Genomic DNA, 26,646 nt, shown 5'->3' with positions numbered 1-26,646 from the left:
TTTGGAATTAGACTATTCTACAAGTAATGAAGAAAGTAAAAGAGCCCTTAAAAAACTCTAGTTAGATTTTTTAAAATTGTATTTTTGGTTTTTTGAGACAGGATTTCTCTGAATAACAGCTCTGGCTGTCCTGGATCTCACTTTGTAGACCAGGCCGACCTCGAACTCACAGAGATCCATCTGCCTCTACCTCCCGAGTGCTGGGACTGAAGGCGTGTGCCACCACACCTGGCTCTAGCTATATTGTTTTTCTTTTTTTTTTTTTAAGAGTTAGAGATTGATCTTTATTCAAAACTCTGATCTACCAAGTTAGCATTTTCCACCGACTCGGGGAGCAGAGACCTTCACAGGCTTCACAGGCTCCTGTTCAGGTGCTGCTTTGGTGGGGGCCTTGGCAGCAGCCATTACTGTCTTCTTGGTTGCCTGCTTAGCCTTTTTTGCTTCCTTTTTGCTTCCTTGGCAGCCCCGATAGCCCGCTCTCGCCGAGCTTTCCTGACTTTTGGTTTCCGATTCCTCTTGGCCATTGTACCGGCAAGAGATGCACCCGTGATAGCTCACTGGAACTTGACTGCGTGGAAGGTTCTTCTCTCTGGAATTTCTTCCGACTGTCCTTTCTGTGTTTTCTTCTGTAGAGGACAGTCCAGTTTGTCTGCCGAGGATTCCTTTTGGAAAGGAATGTGGACTTGCATTTTGCATTTAGAAACTGGAAAACCGCCAGGTGGTGGTGGCGCACGCCTTTGATCCCAGCACTCGGGAGGCAGAGGCAGGTGGATCTTTGTTCGAGGCCAGCCTGGTCTACGGAGTGAGATCCAGGAAAGGCGTAAAGCTACACAGAGAAATCCTGTCTCAAAACAAACAAACAAACAAAACAAAACAAAATAACAACAACAACAAAAAAGAAACTGGAAAACCCTCCTGTCGGTCCTGTCATAGCGCGGTCCATTTCCGGGGTAGATATTGTACTCATTAAAACTGCACAGCTCAACCTTCCTGGAGAAAGCTGGATTTTTTTTACATAAATGTTTTTCAAGTTTACATAAAAATTTATTTATTTCAATGATGGCATCAGAGAAGAAATTTTTTAAGATTTTACCTTTTTAAAGGATTAAGTAAGCTGGGCAGTGGTGGCGCACGCCTTTGATCCCAGCACTTGGGAGGCAGAGCCAGGCGGATCTCTGTGAATTTGAGGCCAGCCTGGTCTACAGAGCAAGATCCAGGAAAGGTGCAAAGCTACACAGAGAACCCCCCCCCCAAAAAAAGAAAGTATTAAGTAATATTATTGCTTCTAAGATTGCACAATTAAATGCTTGTTCCAATACAGTGTGCTTGCCCTCCATCTCTCTCTGGCAAGTTCTTGCTATGTAGCTCAGTGTCTTAATTACTCTCCTACTGCTGTGAAGAGGCAACTGTCATAAAATGAAGCATTTAATGGAGGGCTTGCTTAAGTTTTGGAGAGTTAGTCCATGATCATCGTGAAGGAAAGTACACAGGCATGGTACTGGAGCAGTAACTGAGAGCTTTACACCCTGACCCATGGGTAGCAGGGAGAGAGAGAGAGAGGGAGAGAGAGAGAGAGAGAGAGAGAGAGAGAGAGAGAGAGAGAGAGAGAAACACCAAGAGACACACACAGAGACAGAGAGAGACAGAGACACAATGAAAGATAGAGGGACAGAGAGAAAGACAGAGACAGAGACACAAAGAGAGACTGAGAGACATACAGAGAGACATAGAGACAGACAGAGGGACAGAGAAAGACACAAAGAGAGACAGAGAGACACAGAGAGTAAGAGGGACAGAGAGACAGAGACAGACATAGACACAGAGAGGGATAGAGGGACAGAGGGACAGAGAGACAGAGAGAGAGAAAGAAAGAGAGAGAGAGAGACTGGGTCTGACCTGAGCTTTTGAAACTTGAAAGCCCACTGCCACACCTATTCTAACAAGGTCACACCCAATCCTTCCCAAACAGTTCCATTAACTGGGGACCAATCATCCAAACATATGAGCCTATGGGGGCCATTCTCATGCAAACCATGACACTCAGGTTACCTTGGGATGGCCTCAAACTTGTGATTCCTCTTTCTCAGCCTCTGTGCTGGCTAGTTTTTATATCAACTCGACAATAAGGTAGTATCATTTGGAAGATGGAATCTTAATCAAGAAAATGCCTTTATAGGATTGGCCCATAGGTAAGTATGTAGGGTATTTTCTTGATGATTGATGTGAGAGGGCCCAGCCCATTGTGGGTGGTACCACTTCTGGGCAGGTGGTCCTTGGGTACATAAGAAAACAAACTGAGCAAGGCAGAAACAAGCCAATAAACAACACTTCTCTGTGGCCTCTGCTTCAGATCCTGCCTTGCCCTCCTTCAATGTTGTACTGTTACCTCAAAGTATAAAGTGAAATAAAACCTTTTTTCAAGTTGCTTTTGGTCATGATGTTTTATCACAGCAACAGAACACCTCACAAATAGAGTCTCTGTAATCCTAGGATTACTTACAGGCATGTGCCAAGCCTGGTTCTTAGTGACTCCCCCCCCCCCCGCCAGACAGTGTAGCACTGGCTGTCTTGCAACTCATTGTGTAGGTCAGGCAATTAATTTTTCTTCTGATAATTTATTTTAGAATGATAGTTTCTTGTTAAATTTTCACACAGTTTTAAAATATGGCATTTGAACTACATGAGCAGAATTTTATATTACAACTATAGTAACTAGCTTCATGAAATCTTTTTTTTAAATGAATGTTAACCCTTTAGCATTCATAAAAAATTGTGTGATGAAATCCCTGGAATGCCAGTGTGGTGGCTGATTGCACAGCACATCACAATCCTTGTGATTGCACAATATTAATGTTAATTTGTTTGACTGCAGGAGTTTACATATATCACTAGACTCCTGATTTCCTGAAGCCAGTGCCACATCCTGCAAGTTATTTTGAGAAACGAAGCTCCTTTCCATCTTGGAAACTGAAGACTATCTGTTGGGTTTGTGGTACCAGCTGAGGAGTGCCTGTTCCTGCTAGGACTCCAGTACCACAGTTGGTAGGGCTACTGTGGTGATATACTGCGTCCCCCCAATATATTGTGTACCCTAATAAACCTTACCTGGGGTCAGAGAACAGAACAGTCACTAGATTAGACATAGAGGCCAGACAGTGGTGGCACATACCCTTAATCCTAGCATTCCAGAGGCAGAGATCCATCTGGATCTCTGTGAGTTCAAGGCCACACTGGAAACAGAGCCAGGCATGGTGGCATACACCTTTAATCCCAGGACTTGAGATCTCATGTCTTGCTTGGGAAAGACACATGCCTTTAATCCCAGGAAGTGATGGCAGGAAGAAGAAAGGTATATAAGGCATGAAGACCAGGAACTAGAGGTTTTTAGGCTTTTAAGCTTTTAGGCTTTTAGCAGCCGTTCAGTTGAGATCAATTCAGATGAAGACTCAGAGGCTTCCAGTTTGAGGAAACAGAATCAGCTGAGAAATTGGCGAGGTGAGGTAGCTGTGGCTTGTTCTGCTTCTCTGATCTTTCAGCATTCACCCCAATACCTGGCTCCGGGTTTTTATTAGTAAGACCATTTAGCAATTTGTGTTACAGGCTACACTGATTATCTCAAGGCTGATCACATGACAGGAGAGTAGGAGATTGACTATGAAGTTTATTCACTGCTTTTTGATTCAGCGGTATAGGGGGCCCCAAAACAGCTTGACCACACAGCCGCCATGACAGGCTTAGAGTCCCAGACACAGCTTCTGTGACAGGCTTACTGGCAGGCAACACTCAGACTTAGGAAAAGCCATAAGCTGAACCTGCCCAGGGATCCACCTAGGGTTGGGGAAGTACTTAACATCTCAAACATTTCAACCATTAGATAAGGTGGCCAGATGTCCCTGAGTCTACCACATACCTATTTGTTTTACAGATACACACTAGACAATTGTCAGCCTATCAGGGTCCTGAACGCTGGAAATCCCCTCACCCCAACCTCTGCTACGATAAAAACTCTACCCCGCCTGAGCTCAGGGCTCTCTACTCTGCCTGAGCTCAGGGCTCTCTACTCTCACTGCTGCATCAGACAGACAGAGAGACCAAGCTTTGGAGTTTGAAAATAAATGCTCTTTGCTTTCACATATGGGATTCTGTCTCTGTGGTGGTCTTTTGGGGGTCCCCACCATCTGGACATAACAAACAGAAACAACTTTTTCTTGTTGATAAGGCTTAGGACTGGAGGTATTCTTCCAGCATGGAAGAGATGAAGGTCGATAGTAGCAGAGACACTTGCTCTTGAGTTTTGTTAGAAAGATGTACCTGGTCATTGCGGAGAAAGAAGCCGAGGAGGTAGGAGAACCCCAGCATGGTCTCTCGGTGCATGCCATTGTGCAAGTCATTCTTCAGGAGCTTCTCGTCCAGGACCACGTGGTACCGAAGTATGTCTTCCTTCTGTGTCACACACAGAAAGAGAAGTCAGCCAGTTGGCTACACTCTGCTCTACTGTGCCAGAACTATGGGATTGCAAATAGAAGTAGTGCCTTGTCCATGTGCAAGACCTCGGGGCACAGAAGTATTAGATAATAAGGTGAGCTGTGAATTTCCAGGTAGGATGGCCAAGGACATCTAGACAGGCATGATGAAAGCAGTGAGTAGATTTGAAAAATGATTTCTTTGCTATTACAAGGATTTCAGCTTCAAAAATTCAGCATAAACTGAACTTTAGCAATAAAAGTCATAAAAATTACACATTTCTATATAAAATAGAAAATACTAGTGACAAGAATATGAAAATTATTTTAAGTATTTTAGTACCATTAAAACAAAATACCCCCAAGTAGAAATATGCTTTCTATCCAAAATAACTGCACTCATTTATATTAATGCAAAGACTTTTGAAATTAAAAAAAAAAGTTGTGCTGGGAGATGGTGGAAAAAACCTTTAATCCCAGCACTTGGAAGGCAGAGGCAGGCAGATCTCTGTGAGTTGAGTCCAGCCTGGTCTACAGAGCAAGTTCCATGACAGCCAGAGCTGTTACACAGAGAGCGCCTGTCTTGAAAAAAACAAAAACAAATCAATAAATAAACATAATAAATAAAAAAATAAAAAAAGAATTGCAGTGGCCAAAGGGGTATTTTTTTCTGACATTAAAAAGTGTCATAATGGAGAAAATCTACAAACAAATCCTCAAGTGGTCTCTAACTACATAAATGGTTTGGGCTGTAATTATAGATGTTTCTTTGATATGCAAATTAACATTTTCAACTGATTTTATTTTATATCCCTAATGAAAGGTTAAGGCCATTTTTTTTCACATAAAAAGAGAACACATACTTTTACAGACACTAGGTACATATTTTCAGCTTAAATTTTTTTTTTTTTGCTGTTAAATATTTTATTCTCTCTTTCTTTGTGTTTATGGCTGCTGTGACATGGGGAGGTTTGTGTGTAGGGTCTCTGCTTGGGTCTCTATTAAGTATACAGAGCTGGATAACAGATTTTGACAAAAACAGAAAATGGTTTATGATTGATGGATTGAAAATATTGATGGGGCTGGAGAGCTGGCTCAGTAGTTAAATGTGGGTACTATTCTCAAGGAGGACCCTTGATCAGTTCCCAATATCCATATCAGGCAGCTCACAGCCACTTGTAACTCCAGTTCCAGGAGTGATAACACCTCTGGATATAACTGCATTGGCCTCTGTAGGTGTCAGTTCTCATGTATACATGTACACACACACACACACACACACACACACACATGCACTCACCCACAATCTCACACCCATGCTCAGCTCACACACCCTATTAAAAAACAAAAACAAATCTTAAAGAGAAAATGTTGATTACTGCTGCTGACACTTACTAGAGACATGGATTTCTTTTCTCTGATAAAATTCTCGATGGCTTCATTGTTTGGAGCAAACACAGTGTAAGCATCTGCAGCCTCGATTGCATCTGCCAGATTGTATTGCTGCAAAGACAGGACAGCCAGTGAGGGGTTCGAGTCCCCAGGCAGCTTGACAAGATGGTTATGCAGAGAACATGGTACTTGCAATGATATAGCCTCGGAAGATGGAATAGTCAGGCATCTGGTCCAGACGGGTGAGCAGGTTTGGTAAAGAGCCAGTTAGACTTCTTTGGGGGATCAGCACCTGGGAAAAGAAGCCCCAAAATTCTATTCAGCAAATTTTGGTACCATTTGCTGTTCACTAATAACTATGGAAGTCCTGTTGAGGTCTTTAGGCAGTTAACAGAATCGACTGAAAACATTTTGATAATTTACAGAATAAGTTATTCCAGGATGCAAAGTGACTGCGCTGGAAGAAACTTGGAAATGTTAGCTCAATTTTAAGTCTCCTCCCTAAATTTAGTCTCCATTTGGAGAAAATTTCCTCTTGTACAGAAGACTCTTTTATAGATCTTGCTAAGGAGCTCCTTTTAACTTTCATTAACTTATCCTGTTAATTCTTCATCTTTTATCCTGGAAACCTTAAGTCTACTATAGGCCAGTGACCTGAATTTGACTTATAAAAAATGTTTTGCTTGATAAAAATAAAAAGATAGGACAATATTACATAAATAACTAGATTTCTGGCTGTGTGAGCACGTGATCTAGGTTTGAGGCCCAGGGCCTTGTGCAGACAGGGCAAATAATCGATTGGGTGGGGGTCTCTCACTGAGAAAACACCCCAGCTGTGTGATCCCCTCCTTTTTTTTTTTTATTTCCCATTTTTGAAAAAGATCTTGCCATGTAGTGCAGGCTGGCTTCAAACTTCCTGCGGTCCTCCGGATTCAGCTCCCTGAATGATGGGTTCAGAGGCACGTGTCACCACCCCAGTGTGACTTCTTGTCTCCCTTGCCATAATCGACGTTCGCTTGTGAAGAGAGTGGGTACACGCTGCTGCTTCTCCTCCCCATCTCCCAACCGGGCCCTGCCCATTCGTACCGTCCTCTAGCCGGTGCACACGGGCTCTACCCTCTGGCCAAGCTAACCAGCTCGGTCTTCTCATTCTAGAGCCTTGTCAAGCGGACGGCCTAAGGCTGGAACACTCATCTTCTCTCTTCCTGCGGTCCTGGACTGACTCTATCGAGGGCCCGGGGTGGCTCAGGCTGTGCAAACGCGCATCTGAGCTCTGCATCGCGCCCTTGAGGAGCGAAGCACGTGCCAGGGGGCGGCACTAGGACCGCGGGGCGCCATAGCGGCCAGCTGGAAGAAGGGCGAGAGCGGAAGGGGAGGAGCCGAGGCCCAGGGCCCCCCCCCCCTGAAGCACTCCTCATGCCATTGGCTGCCTGGTGCGTGTATGCAAATGAGGAGACGTCACTTCCTGAGGCATTTGGGCGCCATTTTCTCGCGTCTGTGCGGGAGGACGGAGTGGTGGGGAGCGGCTCCGAGCGCGGGCTGAGGAGGGCTGAGGAGGGCTGAGGGCCTCCGCGTGTAAGTGAGGACTTGGGGTCCGGGGTGCGGGGCCGGGGTGTGACCGCGTGTGACCGCAAGTCAGTGTGTGACGGGGTGTGACCGCAAGTCAGTGTGTGACCGGAAGTCAGTGTGTGACCGCGTGTGACCGCAAGTCAGTGTGTGACCGAGGCCGGGGTGTGACTGGAAGTCAGTGTGTGACTGGAGGCCAGTGTGTGACTGGAAGTCAGTGTGTGACCGAGGCTGGGGTGTGACCGGAAGTCAGTGTGTGACCGAGGCCGGGGTGTGACCGCGTGTGACCGCGTGTGACCGGAAGTCAGAGTGTGACCGAGGCCGGGGTGTGACCGCAAGTCAGTGTGTGACCGGAAGTCAGTGTGTGACCGCGTGTGACCGCAAGTCAGTGTGTGACTGCGTGTGACCGGAAGTCAGTGTGTGACCGAGGCGGGGTGTGACCGCGTGTGACCGGAAGTCAGTGTGTGACTAGAGGCCGGGGTGTGACCGGAAGTCAGTGTGTGACTGGAGGTCAGTGTGTGACCGGAAGTCAGTGTGTGACTGGAGGCCGGTGTGTGACCGGAAGTCAGTGTGTGACTGGAGGTTAGTGTGTGACCGGAAGTCAGTGTGTGACTGGAGGCCGGTGTGTGACCAGAGGCCGGTGTGTGACAGCGTGCGACCGGAATTCAGTGTGTGACTGGAGGCCGGTGTGTGACCCGAGGCCTGTGTGTGACTGGAAGTCAGTGTGTGTCTGGAGGCTAGGGAAGGTCATGGGCTCGATGTCAGTGTGTGACCGGAAGTTAGTGTGTGACCAGAAGTCAGTGTGTGACTGGAGGCCGGGGAAGGGCGAGCAGGAGCCCAGTGTGTGACCGGAGGACGGTGTGTGACTGGAGGTCAGTGTGTGACTGGAGGCCGGGGAAGGTTGCGCAGGACGCCACTGTGTTGCTGGAGGGCATGGTGGGGGAGGCAGTAGGAGGCGGGTACAGGCCAGGTTCCCACCTCTGAGGTGGAGAGCTGTGGCACTGAGGCAGAGGCTCCCTTATTGCAGGGCAGAACCTTTCAAAAATGTTTCAAGTTCCTGTGGAAAATCTGGACTGCATCAGAACTATGCGGCCGTGGGTGAAGAGCATGCTTCTGAAGGTTGGACTTGACGACTGCAAAGAACTGTCGAGGGACCTTGAAGGCTTTGGCCCAGGAGACAGGTACTTTTATAATACATCCTGGCCAGATGTTGCTCCAAGGGGACATTTGATAAAGAAAATGAGATACCGACTCAAGCCATACTGCTGCAGCCTTTGCACATACTCAGCAGATGTGCTTGCTTCTCTCAAAAACCATTTGCATCGTTGCCATGAAGATGAGGCAGACCAAGAGCTGCAGATCCAGTGCCCAGATTGTTCATTTGCTTCACGGCCTAATGTGGTGAGCACGCACTTCTGGTTATTCCATGAGCCAGCTGGGAAAGTTCACAGCCCCAAGGAGAAAGTTCCAGGCAATGGGAAGTCATTGAAGGGTTATATAAAACATTTTACGTGTTTAAAATGTAACTTTTACAATACTTCCTTCTGTAGCATGAAGAAGCATGTGCTGGTCACCCATTTTCACTCCTTACTTAATGCCTACATTGGCTTTCAACCTAAGGAAGAACAGCAGCAGCCAAAAGCCAGTGATACTCTTTCTGTGACAAACACTCTACCACCTGAAAGATACTATTGTAAAAAGTGTAGTGCCAGTATGTGCAGCCAGGATGATCTGATGTCCCATATTTTGACATCAGATGTTCACAAGGATTTGGAGAATAAGTTGAGGTCTGTGATTTCAGAACACAACAAGAGGACTGGGCTTCTGAAGCAAATGCCCATTGCTCCAAAGTCACAGGCAGGCTTGTCCAGGCCACCAAACAGCAGTGTTCCACATACAGCTGCTCCAGCAAAGCCACCTTGGTCCCACCTTGCCTTGTCACAGAATACTCCAAGTTCAGCCATGGTACAGCCTGTGACCTCTGCCCATGTACAGCCACCAGTGGGGGTCCCAGGTCCTTCCTGGAGCCATACCCATTCTCAATCTGCTGCTGTCCAGTCCGACATGGCTTTTGTCTCCAGCCCTCTACCAGTGGGCCAGATCAGCCTCACACAGAAGCCTTCAGCTCACTCAACTGTCTTTTTCTCAGGCAGGGCTTCATCTAATAAGCCTGTAGACACTACTGCACTACCCATGAGTCAGCCACTTGGGCCTGTGAATAAGTCTGTTGGAATGAGCAATGTCCCAATGAGTCAAGCCATCCAACTTGAGATTTTACGCCTGACACAGCCCATGAAATCTGCAAGTCGACTAGCAAGACCTTCAGTCAGATCAGTGGGGTCTACAAGCAGGCCAGTAGAGCCCACAAGCAGACTGATCAGGCCTGGTCCCCTATCTTCTGGTCTTTCTGTCAGTCCTGGGGTTCTGCAGACCACATCACCAGGAACAATTTCTGTGGGCCAGGTGGTCTCATTGGCAGTCCTTCCTGAAGGTCAGATAACCCCTGCTTCTGTGATTCCTGCACAGACAGCAGCTTCTGAGGCCCTTCCCACTGGTCAAGCAGTCCAGTCCAGTGTTCTCTATGTAGGCCAGACAGTCTCATCACAGGTTCTCCCTTCTTGTCAGACAGTATCCTTTAGGGTTCTCCCTGCAGATCAAGTGGTATCTGGGTTGCTGTCCCCCAAACAGCTGGTGATCTCAGATGTCCCTGTGAACCAGGGTGTGAGCTCTGGTATTCCTCTGCTTGGTCATCCTGTTACATCAGGAGTCCTTCCTTCAGGTCCACCAGTTAGACCCAGTGTGCTTCAGCTCAATCAGTCTGTTGACACTGGCATCCTGCAGGTGAACCAGTCAGTGAGAGCTGAAACTTCACAGAACAACATGTTCCTCAAGTCAGGCTCTGCGTTCAAGAAGCTCCTTCCAACAGGGACACAGGTTAATGGGAGACCCCTTTACATGCTGGATCCAATGTCTGTCACTCTACCTATTTCTCAGAGTGCTGACCTGGTGACTGTCACTCCATCCCAGGTGCCCAACCAATTCCCATCCCCTAGTGTGGGTCCACAGATGTCTAATGCTCTACCCAGCTTGTCCTCACGAGGGCTGGTAGACACTGCAGACCAGGGCATATTTGTTCAGATCTCTTCATCTGAGGTGGATATGAATGTGGTTGTCAGACAGGGCAAGCAGTGGAAAACCTGCCCAGTTTGCAATGTATTCTTCCCATTGAATGTCTACCAGGCTCACATGGAAGTGGCTCACAAACAAAGTGAGTCCAACTCCAGTGAGAAACTTGAACCAGTAAAGCTGGCAGTGTGTGCACCGTTTCTTAAGTGGACAAGGGAGAAGGCCATGCGTTGCCTCTCCTGCAAATGCCTAGTCTCAGAGGAGGAGCTAATGTGCCACTTACTCACACATGGCTTGGGGTGCCTGTATTGCTCATGCACTTTCCACAACATGCAGGGTTTCTTGGAGCATAGCAGAATTAAACACCTTAGGAAGAAGAAGCTGTCTTTGGATTACAGTAACAGGGGTTCCCAGTTGAGCCTGGATGCTAATGGTGACCCGTTGTTCCCCTATCTTGATTTCATCATCACTCTGCCAAGAGAGAAGATTGGAGAACAGGAAGTCTTCCTGGCTATCCTCTCAGGGATATACTCTACATCACTGGTTCCCTTATATGTTAAGGTGAAGCCTCAGATTAAGGTTGTACCTAAGTGTCTCAGTGAACAAGAGCTGACCTGTCCTCTCTGTTTGAGCACATTCATGATAGCCAATGTCTATATGTTACATTTGAAGGACAGACACCATATTATGCCAATGGCCGATACAGTGCTCAGTTCTCCTGCCTTCAAGTGTGTCCACTGTGGTGGGGTCTACCCTGGAAGCTTGACTATGGCAGCCATCACTCGTCATTTGCTGCACTGTGAACGTGCTCCCAAAAACAACAGCTCACACGTGCAAGTTGGGTCAAGTTTTGTTGAGAGCAGTCAACTACAGTTCGTCAATGGGGAAAGGATTCCTGATTTTACCTGTCCCTTAAAGAGAAAGCGGCAAGATGGCCCTTTGGGGGCAGAAGACCAGAAGAGAGATGAGAAAGTTCCCTTGCTTGTACTAAAGGGCGATGCAGCATCAGGTCCAGAGGAAGGGACTAGTGCTATGCCTTTGAAGAGACAGAGGAATGAAAGTACAACTAATGGACCGGTGGCCAATGATGATTTACTCCAGATCCTAGCATTAGATCCTAAAAAATACAAAGACTACTCCTATGAGAAGAAGAAGCAGTTTCTTAGAGAGTATTTCCATAAGAAACCATATCCTAGCAGAAAAGAAGTAGAACTGTTGTCTTTATTCTTGAAGATGGAAAGAATTAATGTGGCTTTGTTTTTTGGAACAAGAAGATACAATTGCTTGAAAGCAATAGAAGTCCACAGACCCACGGTACTTCTAGGCTTTGATATGTCTGAACTCAAAAATGTTAAACACAGACTGAACTTTGAGTGTGAACCAAAAAGCTCAGCTTAAAGTCCTAGGCAGTAGCTTGAGCTGACTTTGGAACCCTCCTCTGCTCTGTTGCATTGGTTTCTGTGACTTTTCTGGGTGTTTCGGGTGCTCAGGAAGACTTAGGTAAGAAGCAAATGCTACTCCAGATGTACTGATTCCTGTAGTTCAGTCTCTTAGCAGTTACTCTTAAGTGTCATTCCCCCTCCCTCCCTCATGTGAATTAAGTTTTGGTATTCTATATATGGCTTATTTTCCTAGTAGCTTCCATATCAGATGGTACAGATCTGGAGTCTACAAATACTTGTCTTATCCTTTTAGGAAATTTCTGCTTGTTTGTAAATGATTAGTTGAAAATAAGAATATTGTTCTGGAGCATTATAGGCAGCAGCTAAGGACACAGCCATTTAGAGAAGGGAGCACTGTAATGTGTATGGCTTTCTAAGAACACTTCTTAAAAATTTACTTATATTTTATATATGAGTGCTCTGCATGACAAATGAGGGCATCAGATCTATTATAGATGTTTGTGAGCCACCATGTGGGTGCTGGGAATTGAACTCAGGACCTCTGAAGAGCAGCCAGTGCTCTTAATCACTGAGCCATCTCTCCAGCTGCTTTTTTTTTTTTTTTGAGACAGGGTTTCTCTGTGTAACAGTGCTGGCTGTCCTGGAACTCACTATGTAGACCGGGCTCGCCTGCTTCTGCCTCTCGAGTGCTGGGATTAAAGGCATGTGCCACCTACTGCCTGACAAAGAACTCAGTTTTGAACATTAACTTCTGTTAATATTTTCTTACACTATTATAATTTTGATTTATATTTTCATGTTTGTCCTGAAAGTTTCAAAAAAATACAACTCATAGAAAAACCTAAATATTTTCGTTATTAAAAGTATCCCTATCTCAGGGTCTTGTATATAGTTCATAATAAGTGTTATTTTATAAATCAAGCATTTGTAAGGCAGGAATGCAGTCCAGCATGAACTTTATAGTGCAAGTCATCTCTCCATTAAAAGATAAGACAATAAATTTTTGGCACTTTTAGAATAGACATTGAGAAGTTACACATAGAACTCTTTCTTATTTCAACTGCTCATAAACAGGTTGGAGGACAGGGCCATCCATGGACACATGTATTCTTGTCCCTGTGTGTGGACCCTACTTGAAATGGGAGACGGGTTTCAGGTTTATGGTAAAAGAGGAGCTCTGTCTTTGTGACTGCAATAACTTAGTCGATGTGTTAGAGTTGAGAAGATGGCATTTCCTCTGGCTCAGGTTTCCAGTTGAGTAGTTCAGGCACTGCTAAGGAATCTGTGCTGTATTACTGTTCTATGGATACCAAACCTTGTGTTTTTCACACAATATAAAGCACTGGAATTGTACATAGTTAATGCAGACCAGCCCACTTAGGTCTGGAATAATCCCCCCCCCCCCCCAAAGCAAACTACTTTGGATCAAGAAGGTGTGCTTAGGAAGAGGGAACACACATAGACAGAGGAAGTGTACTTGGTTTTTATTCTGAGGAAGGTGGTCATTGTGTCTTTTTCCCATTAGCTGGGGTCTGACTTCACAGTCTTACTCTTTTGACAAGTCTGAAAAGAATTGGTGCACAGTTACTGGAGGAAGGGGAAAAAGAAGTCACTGTGCCAAGGAGAGAAGGGTCATTGCTTCAGACTATCAAATTCCTAGAATAGGAATAGTACCATTGAGTAAATAAAAGTTTTACTTGGGGGGGATTAAAACATTTGCAAATCTTATAAGATGGGAAAGACAAAAAAAAAAAAACCTTAATTCCTTGTCCTAAACACAAGTTTTATAGTATTTGATAGAAAAGACTCATATTTGATATTTCTTAAAATCCCTCTTTTTTTTTTTGTTTTTTTGTTTTTTTGTTTTGAGACAGGGTTTCTCTGTGTAGCTTTGCACCTTTCCTGGAACTCACTTGGTAGCCCAGGCTGGCCTCGAACTCACAGAGATCCGCCTGGCTCTGCCTCCCGAGTGCTGGGATTAAAGGCGTGCGCCACCACCGCCCGGCCTCTTTTTTTTTAAACACTTTTTTCCCAATCTCATTACTGTATTGGCTTTATTTTTCTGCCCTATCTTGGAATAAGAAACTATAATGGGGAGGAAGTAGTACCTATTTACTAATAGTTGACTTAACTATCCTGAGTTAGGTTCCTAGTACAGAGAATTAACTTCTACATCTATTTCATTAGTATGGTTTAGGTGAGCCTGCTTTTCTATGGATAGTCCTTGACCAGGAGATTGACCTGCCTACATTGGAATATTAGGTGGAATCACTGCCCTTTGATGTGAGAAAGAGGAGCTTGTCTCCCTTCAGGTGAAGTGCCCAGAGTGCAGGGCTCCAGGAAGCATTAGTGTTGCTATATGGATTTTTTCAAAATGTAGCATTTGCATGTAATGTTTGTAACATGCATTCAGGCAGTTGTGAATCTGCTATGACTATTGGTACACTCTTGTCAATTCTGAGAGCTAGTTAGACCTTTTTGTTGTTACTGTTTTACCTATTTTCAGAATGTCTACTGTGAATTAAAATTTGTTATACCACTGCCAAAAAAAAAATAAAGTTTATTTAGAACACAATCTCAGAAATTTCTTTCACATGTTGTCTGAGGCTGATTATATATCACAAAGGCAGACTTGAATAGTACCAGAGATCAGGGGACCTGGACACGTAATATTTGCTCTCTGGTTCTTTACAGACAGATTGTTTCTAGCACCTAGATTAGAGGGAGACAGAAACATTTCTGAGTTTTTGGAACTTTCTCTGGATCACTCCTTTCCTCCTTACTATCCTCATACTTAGGTCTTTGCCTTATCCTTTAAATATTTTACTTACTGAACTTCATGCTATACATAAATAAAATGTTCTGTAAGCTTCCCAAATAACTTTCATCTTAAACAGCTCTGTTTGTTACTGATACATCTGCAAGAGATCTTTTAGGTACTGTGGAGAAACTGGCTAAAGAGGACTCATCTCTTTTACCCCAGGCCTGATCCAATTCTTTACATCAGTCTTCTATTTTCTCTGGTTCCCTTCTTTTGATGCTCTGTAGCTCCCTGCTGTTTCTAGCTTATTTCAGTACAGCAGTCCTGGCAGAGGGACTAGTCACTGACACTAAATTAACTCCATTCCCATTTCCTCTGTTCCTCGCTATACCACAACCTTCCCAGAAAATCATGTGGTTTAATTCTGTTACCGAGTCATCTGCTTATAGCTCTCTAATAATTGTTTTCCAAGTCTCTTCAAGAATGCAGGACAGCAATTGCATGATCTATTTTAACTCATCAAGTTAAGACTCTCCCCCTGATAATATGACCAGAGGACTCCCTCTCAATGGACCCAGAACTACCCCCTCTGGCAAACACCCTCCTCAGCAAAAAACAGCTATAAGTCCCTGCTGTGGTTCCCCTCCCCCAGGGTTTCTCTGTGTAGTTTTGGTGCCTGACCTGGATCTCACTCTGTAGCCCAGGCTGGCCTCGAACTCAGAAAGATCCACCTGCCTCTGCCTCCTGAGTGCTAGGATTAGGATTAAAGGCATGCGCCACTACCGCCCAGCCCTGCTGTGTATTTTTATATCCTTTTAGAGTTAGGAATGATAGTTTCCTGCTAAAAGATTACACTTCCCAGTTTCCCTTGTGGCCAGACCAAGCAGCTCCAGAAGGAAGGGACTATGGTGTAGTAGTTTCCACCCATATAAGGGGCTGTATCCCATTTTATGTAGCTTTTTTTTTTTTTTTTTTGCATCCATACAAATGGGTGACACGATGGCCCCTTGCCATGAATAAACATGGTCTTACCTATGCTGGATAGTTTTTATGTCAACTTGACAAGCTAAGTTCATTTGAGAGGAGGGAACTTCAAGAAAATGCCTCCATAAGATCAGGTTGTAGGCAGGCCTATAAGGCATTTTCTTAATTAGTGGTTGGTGGGGAGGGCCCAGCCCATTGTGGATGGTGCCATTCCTGGGCTGCTGGTCCTGGGTTCTATAAGAAAGCAGGCTGAGCAAGCCATGAGAAGCAAGACAGTAAGCAGCACCCCTCCATGGCCTCTGCACAGCTCCAGGTTCCTATCCTGACTTCCCTTGATGAACAGTGATGGGGAAGTGTTAGACAAATAAACCCTTTCCTCTCAACATGCTTTTTGGTCATGGTGTTTCATCACAGCAACAGAAACCCTAAAACCCCACCTAAGGTTGGGCCTAGCTTCTTTTTCTTTCTGCCTCTGTTTCTACAGTTTCCCCAATAATCTAACATAACAGAACTAAAGTGGGGTGGGGTGGGGCACTTCAGTTTAGATAGGCATGACAGATTTGAGAGCTGTGAGAAGATGGTCTGCTAGACCTTGATGGCTTTACGTTCATGCCACACAACAAAATACATTTATGAAGGCAGACTTCATAAAAGCTACCCCTTCATGAGGAGGGTTTTTTTAAAAAACTCCAGTGAGTACAAAGCAAAGTACTGTGGGCTGGATTTGAGTTCCACTCCCCCTTTTGGCCAAGCATCTTTATGCAGCTCACAGTCCACAACTGTACATAATGGTGTTAACTAAGGAGGCAGGATTCCAATTGACAGAGGAGTTTTTGAGGGAGCTGCAAAATCCAGGGGCAAAGAAGGAAACAATCATAAACTTTTCATGTTCATGTCAATTCTTCCTTAACCCAATTACTTAACTTGGAGTGTTGTCTTATCTGTGACATGAGGACAGTATAGCACTCACCGTCTTAGTGTTGAAAAACAAATACAAGGGACACCAGGTGGGGGTGTGACACTTCCCACAGTGCCTGGAACCTAATGGACCTTCAGAAGTTCCAATTCTCATAATAGGGCAAGGTGCTTGTTCTGATGAGGGACACGGAGAGGTGCAGCCACATGCCTCCCAGAATATAGTCACTGAAAGGTCTCAGGAAACAGGCATCAGTATAGGACAATTGATGGTTATGCCAAATAAATTCTATACAGAAAAATCATGGGATTTCAAAGGAAGAGGGAATCAAACCAGCATTTACTGAGGGTCCTTTAGTAGAGGGCTTCAAGTAGAGGGTGTATTTAATCCTCACAAAGGAAGATGAATGAGGCTTGGAGAGGCTATATGACTTCCATTATACAGCTGGTCAAGAGCTCAAACTCAGACTTCACTTTAGCATTTTCTCTGTAGACATGGGCTGTGTGGGAAGACCATAGAAGGCTTGGGACTTACTATCCAATGGTAGTAAGCTCAGAGTAAGAGGTGGGTTGAGGTACTATCTTACTAAGGAAGTTGTCCATCAAAAATACATGAGAAAAGAGGTGAATGTGTGTGTATTTGTGCTCACTGAGCCTAGGGCTCAGTATTTCAGCTGGACTGACTGGCTGGCTAAAGAGCTTCCCCTTTCTGCTCCCTTACATAGATCTGGGTCTGAATTCAGCTCTTCAAGGCTTGTATCACAGCACTTTACCACTGAGCCATCGCCCCAGCCCAATGTTAGGTTTCTTTTTTTGACTAATGAATTTTTTGGATAAATGTATTTTAGTACTCCAGAAAGCTAAGACTAGACCAACTGTTGATAAGCAGTTTTGTCACTTGGTATCACATGGAGTCATAATTTCCCCTAAGTGCTGACTCTCTTGCTGAACAGTGTTGTGTTTTAAGCTTCTAGATAATTGCAGAAGGAGTGCAAGGACTTTGATAAACATGGAGACTCACAAATAGTCTCTCTTTTGAACAGAAATAGTTGAGCTATAGCTTTTAAAAACTGAGAATAATTTTAATTAAAATTGTTCCCTTAGCCCTCTACCTTCTTCTGAAAGTTTCCAGTATACTCGAAATTTCTTTTAAAATAAAGATCCTAATATAGTAACTGAAAATTATGGGTTAGCTTACAACCCCATTTCTTGTTTTTTTTTCTTCTTTTTCATACCTATAAAGACTATTGAATTGGGACTTAGGTGAAAAATGAAAATCTTATGGTAGTTTTTCAGTGCTTTCCTATTTTTTCTCAGGTTTTTCTGTACCCCGTTTTTTTAGGATACAGTAGTGCAGAGAAGGGAGTGAATAGTGATAACCAATTGCTTTCCCCCGTTCTTGATTTTAGACTTGCACCTCCTAAGATGTTTCCATATACGAGAGAGAATATGTATGTGAGGCCCACGTATGACAGGAGCCCTGCACATGTGCCATTACAGGTGGTGTGGGTTATGGCTGCGTCTGAAGGAATGGAGTCTCCATGAGGTTCTAGCCATGGAGGGTCATTTGATATTAAGTCTAACTTTTTTTATTTCCCCAAACCGCACTATGTAGGAAAACATCACAGAGTGGGAAGCAACTCCACCTCGTGGGTAGGGGCATCTTTACCTTGTTGATGACATGTATCACTCCGTTTGTGGCTGCGTTGTCGCCATCCACAATGGATGCCCCCTCAATTGTGATATTCTGCAAGTGTAAACGCAATGGGAAGGTGAGTGTACTTGGGGGTTCCTGGTAACCAGAGTTTTGGGTCCTATAGACAGTGACTGACTGTCTACCAGTCAAGAGCAGTTGAGCTCTAGTCGGTTTGGTTTCCTCTTCTTTCCCCACTGTGACCTCTGTTTGCAATTCCGCCCAGATCCGGATCTTAGGGAGGAGGGACACTTGCCTAACCCCAAGCATGTGAATTCCATGTGCAGAGGCTGTGGAAACAAATCAGGCCACCTGTCACATCACTTTCTGTTTTGTTTTTGTTCCCCGCCACCCCCAGACATGGTTTCTCCGTGTAGTTTTGGTGCCTGTCCTGGAGCTTGCTCTGTAGACCAGGCTGGGATTAAAGGCATGTACCACCGCCACCTGGCTCACATCTCTTTTTGTTAAAATGGGATATTTTTATTGTAATAGACACAGGAATGAACTTAAGAAAAATGTGTGTTTGATGGTTATCTCCTCTAGGTCAGGACTTTGACTGATTTATCTTGCGTCCTAGATAGCTATGCCAAGGTGGATGTTAATGTTGCTAAGAAAATTACTGGTTTGGAACACCAATAGATTAGCCTGGCTACAGTAATTATACTATAAGAGTATACATGAAGTCATGTTGTAAATTAATAAACAATTAATAACAATCCCTACCTTTTGTATGCAGTGCGGTACTTCAGTATATTATATACACCGTGCAGTGATCTAATTAGGATCATCTGAATCATCTATTTCTTCCTGGAATAATGACATTCAAATCCCCTCTTCCAGCTGTTTGATTGATTTATCTGGGAGCATTGGAGGTTGAATGTAGGACTTCACAAGTGCTCTTCTGCTGAGCTATATCTCCAACCCTCTTTTTACTTTTCATTTCTAAACAGGGACTCACTAAGTTGCCCAGGCTGGCTGTGACCTCACTCTGTACCGCAGGAAGCCTTGAACTTGTAATCCTTCTGCTTTGGCCTCTGGAGTAGCGGGGATTACAGTTCCACAGCAGGAAGCTGGGCTCACCTATTTGATTTATACACTGTAGTGTTGTTTAGCAGATAGACACAGCTGTGCAGCACTCCACAGTGTTCTTTCTCACCAGCTGCATCTTCACACCATTAGCTTTTATAAAAAATATTTATTTTGTGAGACAAGTTCTCACTGTATATCTCTGGCTGGCCTGGAACTTGTTATACAGACCGGGCTAGCCTTGAACTCACAAGAGATCCACCTACCTCTGCTTTCCCCAGGGTTGGTGTTAAAGGCATGTTCTACCATGCCCAACTGTACCCAAAATCTTTATCTCATATTTTATTTAAACAATTCAGAATATAATATGAGTGTCATTGGAATTTCCAAAGATTTACAAAGGAAAATTTATAATCTATGGAAGCGTGTGTTAGAGTTTTCTGATTTCTACATCAGCCAATGAGCCTCATGTTTAGACTCAAGTCAGTGGATTCTTTTCCTAATGCTCACAGGCTGAAAGGGGAGCTGGGAAGTTCTGAGACATTTCTGCCCATGGCTGATGACTCAGGGCTGCAGCAGTCCCCACTGTTTGCTAGAGCTCTGACTTTGTTCAACTCGGGGGAAGACATTCAACCACTCACAGCCTTGAAGGCAGACTCCCCCATCGAATTGGCATGTGAGTCCTTGACAGACTCCGGGAGTACCAGACTACAGTTTCTCTGGAGTTCTACTCCTCCATGGCCACTGCCCTGGCTCTAGCACCAAGATACATGCATGTGCAGAGTAGGTACTCAAGATACATGCATGTGCAGAGTAGGTACTCAAAAAGATACATGCATGTGCAGAGTAGGTACTCAAGATACATGCATGTGCAGAGTAGGTACTCAAGATATATGCATGTGCAGAGTAGGTACTCAAGATACATGCATGTGCAGAGTAAGTACTCATGACACACGCATGTGCAGAGTAGGTACTCACTATAGGCTTGCAGTCTAGCTAACTTACATGACATCCAGTTACTGGTGATGATTCCACTAGGAGGTTAGGGGTCACCAGCCTTACTTAACTGTGCATCAGAATCAAAGTCGTGGCATTGACTGTCCTTTACCCTTTTCCTGGTCATGTCAGGAGGAGCTCTATGTCTGCATTTGGATCACTTCTTCTGATAGCTAGTCTTTTCTTCTTCTCTTTTATTAAAAATTTTTCATACGATATATTTTATCATGCTTTCCCTTTTTCTCCAACTCCTCCCAGTTTCTCCCCACTTCCTTCCCGACCTAACTTTATATTCTTTTTCTCTTAAAAAGAAACCACAAAAACACAAAAATGAAAATTAAAGCAAACAAAAAGGCAGGAAGATAATAAATGCCAAAATAAAACAAAAAGCCCCGCCCCCAAAGAAACATGGGGTTCGTTTTTTTATTGGTCAACTACTGGGCACAGGGCCTGCCCTGGAGTGTGGTTGATAAACCCAGTGACCTTCTGTTAGATAAACTGATTTTCCCTTTTGTGATGGCTAATACTGGTTGTCAACTTGATAGGATCTAGAATCACAGTGGAACAAGCCCCAGGGCATGTCTACAAGAGACTTTTTAAATTGGGTTAATTGAGGTGGGAAGACTTACATTAAATATCAGGGACATTAGTCCATGGGCTGGAGTCTGGACTGCATAAAAAGTAGACAGCTAGTCAAGCTCCCTATTCATCTCTCCTGACGTAGACAATGCGACCCTCTGCCTTAAGCTCTTGCCATCGTGACTTCCTCTCAAACGGTGAGTCAAAATAAACCTTAAGTTGCATTTGCCAAATATTTGATCATAGTGATAAGAAAATTAATGAATATATTGCTGTAGCCTAGTTGTTTTTGTTTTTTTAAATGTGTATGTGTGTGATCATTGTTGCAACTGGGTGATGTTCACACAGGCTTCTATTCTTTCTGTGCACATATCTGGAAATTTCCGTCACAGAAATTCAAAGAGGACAACATGAGTAAAGGTACTGTGCTCTAGACGACAGACGACAGTGCTCTTACCCCGTCTGCCTTGTCCAGTTGAAGGAAGCTTCCTTGCAAGGATGTTGCTAGCATGGCAGAGGATGACAGGATCTGCAGATCGGCCACTCCATATGTGCCTAGTAGTGTGTGATATCTAAAGCACCAGATCATAAGGATCACAGTCAAATATTCATGCACCAGGTAGTACCACTGAACAGGAGGATAAGCCCTGAGGCCAGACTACCATACTCAAACTTCACATTCTCCCCACCCCCAAGTGATCAGCCTTAGCTGGAATTAGTCATCAACCACTCTGTGCCTTGCTTTTCACATCTGTCAAATGGGAATAATTGTAACCCATCTCAGAGGTGTTGGGAGGGTTAACTGAATGATATGTAAAGCATAGTGCTTGGTTTAGAGTCAGCTGTTAACAGATAACTTCCCGTGACCCAGGGGAGGGTTGCTAGGGGCAATCCTAGGAAGTGAAGGATCATGTGGCTTCTCTACATTGAACTAAGGAACGTTAACACTGATGCCAGTCACATAACATGGAAAATAAGGTAAATGACACCCACTTTATCAGGGCTGGAATATTGTTCCGTGACAACCAGAAGGTTTTCTCATTCTTGTCCATGTCCTCAATGGCTTGCTGGGAAGGCACGAGGACAGTGAGGTTCGAGGTGGCAGATAACATGGATTGCAGGGAAGCATTCTGAATCACGGGAGGAGAGAAAGTCGCCTGAGTAGTGTTGGAGACTAGTGGGCTGACTTGTGCTGTCAGAGATGATGGCTTTCCTTGTGATGTAATTCTAGGAATGCTGGGAAGACACTAGCTTTCTCTCCCCAAGTCCACCCAGCTATTGGCTGATGAATTACATTCTCTTTTGAGAATCAATCTTTTAAAATTTTAAATGTGTGGGTTTTTATAACAATACAGAGTTTCCAGATTGGGTCATACTTTGTCTGAATGAAAAGCCAGATAAATAGTCTTGATGTGTGTGTATGTGTGTTATGTGTGTATGTGCAGGCACACAAAGAACTATGAATTCTTTGATGTCTTTAGAGTGAGAATGTGAGGAGACTGCAGAGAATGAGGGCTTGGATCAAATTTAACTACATCTCATTCATGCCCAGAAAGTCTATTGTTATATTCAACAATTGTATTAAAAAAAAATCAACCAAAAATAAAACCCAATTCCAAACCCCTAAATCCGGGTTTATAGAACTTGCTGATTTTCTGGTGAACACTCCCACTGGAACTGATGTTAAACATCTAACACTACAACATTTAAAGCAGGTTGGGGGAAATGTGCCCTGTCCAACCTGCTGCAGGGTTGGTGTTGCATGTGGGGTGAAAGTGTTGTGGATGGTGTGGCTAGAGGGAAGTCAGCATGCTCGGAGAGGGAGCAGTCCCTTGCCTTGCCTATAGGAAGAGAGCTGTACAGAGAACCTCCATTGTAGAAACAAGTAGGTCCTGGAATGTTCTGGAACATACAGGGAGCTGTTTTCTGAGTGAGTGCTGACTAAGCAAGACCTGTTTTGGTACATACTTACTTAAAGAGACAAACAATCCGTTATGATGTCTGGCTAGGTCAGACATGATGGTCCATTCAGTCAAAGAGGACAGAGATCCAGACATTGGGGGCAGGATGAGACTGGACTCTGCTACTCAGCTAGGGGGAAGAGTAAGCTTTCCCAGTATGTTGAGCAGAGAGAGCTGAGCATGTATGAAGTTCCTCAGATGTTAGCTCTAAGTCCAAATCTTAGTGAATTATGATGCAAATCATGTTCCGCTTTCAAAGAAAGAGCTATGTAATGGATAGTACTATTCTTATGTATTAATTGCTTGTAACTCAGCTACTCCACCATAACCGGGACCAGCAATCCCAGCTTGACTGTACATGTTAGTACTGGTGTCCAAGCCAAGCCCCTGACTTATCAAATAAGAGTCTCCAGGGGTGTGGTGCCCCCATGATTCTAAAGTGCATGCAAGGTGGGGAGCTGCTGTTCACCCCCCCTCCCCCCATACACTTCCAGTTTTCTACTGCACAGACTCCAGTACTACTCTAAAGTTGCTGGTGCTCAAGTGCAGATCCAGGGACTTACATTTATCCACTGGTAAAATCCAGCCGCTTCAGAGAGAAGGGACAATCCCTTATTCATTTGTTCGAGGGAAGGCAGGAGAGGAAGGAGAGAACACAGAAACATTACCTCAGGGAGGCTCTGGACAGTCTGCACCCGCCCTCTTGAGCTGGGCTCTTCACAGAGCCAGCCTCCCCAGGCTGATGTGAACCTGCACCCCAGCCACGTGAACAAGAGCTGCAGGTGGTCTTCACACTCAGGGGCCTGACTAGCCTTTAGAGGTGCGTGTGTCAAACAATGTTGTTATCTACAAAGTTCACACTTAGGAACCATATAACAAAGAATAATTACAAAGGAAAAAGCAAAGACAGAGCTGATAATGTTTTATATAAATTTACAGTTTTGGGTCATAGCTATCTTGAGGGTGCACAGGCCTATGGGCTATAGTTTGGATATGCCTGTTAGACTGAGGTAAGTGTAGCTTTTCCAATGTAAGCTCTTACACATCAGAATTTAGCTGGTGAGAAACACAGCCACCTAGGCCCCAAGGTTCCCAGAGCTCAGCAAACAGCGCCCAGTCAGAGCCAGTGTGGAGCCGAAGGCTGGGGCATGGCGTTAACTTGCCTGGGCTCGCGCTGTGGCTTTGCCATGGCCTACAGAAAGCTTCTTTGGAGAAAATGAGGGCCTGGGTGAAGACTCGGCAGGGACAGGCAGAGGCTTTGGACGTTAGTTTGTTTCCACGGGAGGTCAGGGCCTTGGGGGATTGGAACTGCTGGAGGGTTTGGGGACATGTACAGCAGATGGAGGAATCTAAGCTCCAGGGCTGGGTTGGGGGCAGCTTCTTGGTTTAAGTGAGTGAATGACTATGAGAGGCAAAGGGTGGGACCTCCCCAAACATAGCAGCGGTGTGTGCATTGGGGGGGGGGGTGTTGCCACAGCAGCCTGGGACAGGCACTGGAGTGGCTTTGGTTTGGGAGGCTCTACGTTCTGGGCGATTTCTAGAACAAAGGTTTCAGAGAAGAAGAGGAACAAGAACCTGACTGTGTGAGAAAAACAAATGGTGAAGGGAAAAAAGGTCAGTGTTAGGTCTGAAACCAGGACAAACTGCTAACTGAGGTGCCTATTAATATGTTAAAGCTGTCACTGGCCACCAGGTTCTCTCAGCATCCATCCCTCAGTCCCTACCTGTTACAGGGTCCTTCTGGTTGGCATACCCGCCCCCTACCCTGAACTCTCCAGCCCAGGCACTGGGCTGCCCTTCCCCAACGGCTCTTCCCTATACAATCCAGCCATGCTGGCTATGCTGGCCCTTTTGGTCCTTTTACCTCTTGGCAGTCTCTTGGCCCAGGCCACCCTCTTGGCCCATGCCTCGGCTTCTCTCTTGCGCTCACTCCTGATCTCTTCACATGGCCTGGCTCATTCTGGCCATGTACACTCTGCACTCTCCCAGATGTCTGCCTCTGGCTATTCTTTTCCTTTTATCTACAATACACCATACCTTCTCTTTTATTTATTTTTCTTTTATCTGGTGCCAAAAACTGGGATTTTGATTAGTATTTAAATGTGAGTGACACAGGAATAAGCTTCTCCCCCTTGAGATTATAGTCCAGTGCTGGGGGGAGAGAGAGATGGAGAGGTAGTGACAGGTGGGTGTGGCCCATACTACGTGGGTAGAATACTCTACACTGTTGGCATATAGACAGATACCAACATTTCAGACAAGTAAGTGTGCTTATGTGCTTAGCCTTAGTTTGCGGACCTGTGGAATGGGCATCATAATAGTGTTAATCCCAAACAACTGTTGTGAGGTTTAAATGAGATGCTGCTGCTTAAAGGACCTAGTAAGACACCTGGTACACAGTACACAGAGGGCATTTGCGTGCACACACACACACACACACCACCACCACCACCACCACCACCACCACCACCACCACCACCTCATTCAGGATGGATAAACCCAGGATGTTCTGGGTACCCATGGGAGTCATAGGACCCAAGGGAGCTCAGTCAGTCATCCCCTGCAGCCCAGCAGAGGGAGGCCAGTTGCTCACTTGGGAAGTTTGTGCGACAGATTGGCAAGCAAAAGTTGGCAAGTCTGCTCTGTGTGCAGAAAGTACCAAATAGAAGCTGCTGTAGCCTGTGATAATGAGTGACCCACCAAATGTGAGGTTTTGCAAAAAACAAGTGTTTTCATATAAAATCTGGACAAAGGGTCTGCAGATGGCACTATCTGTCTAAGGATATCTTAGCTGAGACATTCATTTTCCTGCTGTGTGCTCTCTGACTTTGCACTTGAGGGTCTCCCTAGGGACTTACCATGAGCACATTTCCATAGCACGAGAGGCCATCTCCTTCATAGCCCTCTTGACAAACGCAGCTCCAAACACCAGAAGCAGCAGACTGACAGGTAGCCTGAGAAAACCAAGAGGGAGGAAACTGCGGCTTGCTTTCCTAACTAAGATGTTAGACCCGACTCACACGCATCTGAGAGATAGTCAGCGCTAAGATAAGAACTCTGCATTCAGACCTGGGAATCGTGTGGTAGAGCACTTGCCTAGTGTGTTCACCGCCCTGAGTTTGATTCCCCACTTCTACAGGAAACACAGCAACAGACCCCTGCAAATTCAGGGCTGAAAGACTGTAGTAGCATCCCAGAGCCTTCCGTGTTGCAGCAGGATGCTCCCACTGCTGCAACCCACAGCCTTCAGTGTTGCAGCAGGATGCTCCCGCTGCTGCAACCCACAGCCTTCCGTGTTGCAGCAGGATGCTCCCGCTGCTGCTTTTAGTCACAACAAACTTCTTTCTTTCATCTCTGCTAGATTTAGCAAATGAAAAATCCAAGAGAGTTGTATTTGATTTTCAGACAGATGATGAATATATTTTAGTATAAACTCATCTTGTGCAATATTTTGGGCACAGTGAATCTTTGCCCAAAACTTACTCTCTGTGTCTTGAATTCAAATTCAAGTGCTGCCTAGCATCTTATCTGGTAACCCAAGCTGTTTCTTCCAAGCTTTGAAATAGAGTGGAGATTGCATTAGCTGCTCAAATTCTGCTTAGGGATGCCCTTTGGAGGTGAGAGATTTTGTTCACGGCTAGGCATGTTAGGGTTTGGATATGAAGTGTCCTCCCCAAAGAACACTGTGTTAATGGATGACTCCATTGATGGATTCAAAATTTAGTGATACTACTGGGAGGTGGTCAAAACTTGTAAGGTTGGGCCTAGTTGGAGAAAGTAG

General features: G+C 45.0%; 2 protein-coding genes and 1 pseudogene across 2 annotated transcripts in view; 1 reads left to right on the top strand and 2 right to left on the bottom strand.

Moving 5' to 3' along the window:
* The window catches only part of Stab2 (stabilin 2), a 169,046-nt gene that overhangs the window by 62,413 nt on the left and 79,987 nt on the right, over positions 1-26,646 (bottom strand). Inside the window, exons 27-34 of the mRNA XM_059245218.1 lie at positions 25,724-25,819; positions 23,429-23,476; positions 21,898-22,034; positions 21,362-21,476; positions 18,280-18,357; positions 6,049-6,147; positions 5,859-5,966; positions 4,312-4,443 (exon numbers count right to left, since the gene is read on the bottom strand). Of these exons, the coding sequence (XP_059101201.1) occupies positions 4,312-4,443; positions 5,859-5,966; positions 6,049-6,147; positions 18,280-18,357; positions 21,362-21,476; positions 21,898-22,034; positions 23,429-23,476; positions 25,724-25,819 (813 nt within the window). The remainder of the gene's footprint in view (positions 1-4,311; positions 4,444-5,858; positions 5,967-6,048; positions 6,148-18,279; positions 18,358-21,361; positions 21,477-21,897; positions 22,035-23,428; positions 23,477-25,723; positions 25,820-26,646) is intronic.
* On the bottom strand, positions 310-1,535 carry LOC131895319 (large ribosomal subunit protein eL24-like; annotated as a pseudogene).
* Positions 8,439-13,131, top strand: LOC131894882 (activity-dependent neuroprotector homeobox protein 2-like). Its single transcript, XM_059245219.1, has one exon. The coding sequence runs from the start codon at positions 8,466-8,468 to the stop codon at positions 11,943-11,945; it is 3,480 nt and encodes a 1,159-aa protein (XP_059101202.1). The 5' UTR covers positions 8,439-8,465; the 3' UTR covers positions 11,946-13,131.

The sequence above is a fragment of the Peromyscus eremicus genome, chromosome 18 (assembly GCF_949786415.1).
Source record: "Peromyscus eremicus chromosome 18, PerEre_H2_v1, whole genome shotgun sequence".
Taxonomy (NCBI): Eukaryota; Metazoa; Chordata; class Mammalia; order Rodentia; family Cricetidae; genus Peromyscus; species Peromyscus eremicus.
This window is presented reverse-complemented; position numbering and strand designations above follow the sequence as displayed.

What these genes read in the sequence shown, in the direction of transcription:
- LOC131894882 (XM_059245219.1), top strand. Translation starts at nt 8,466, where the DNA reads ATGTTTCAAGTTCCTGTGGAAAATCTGGACTGCATCAGAACTATGCGG.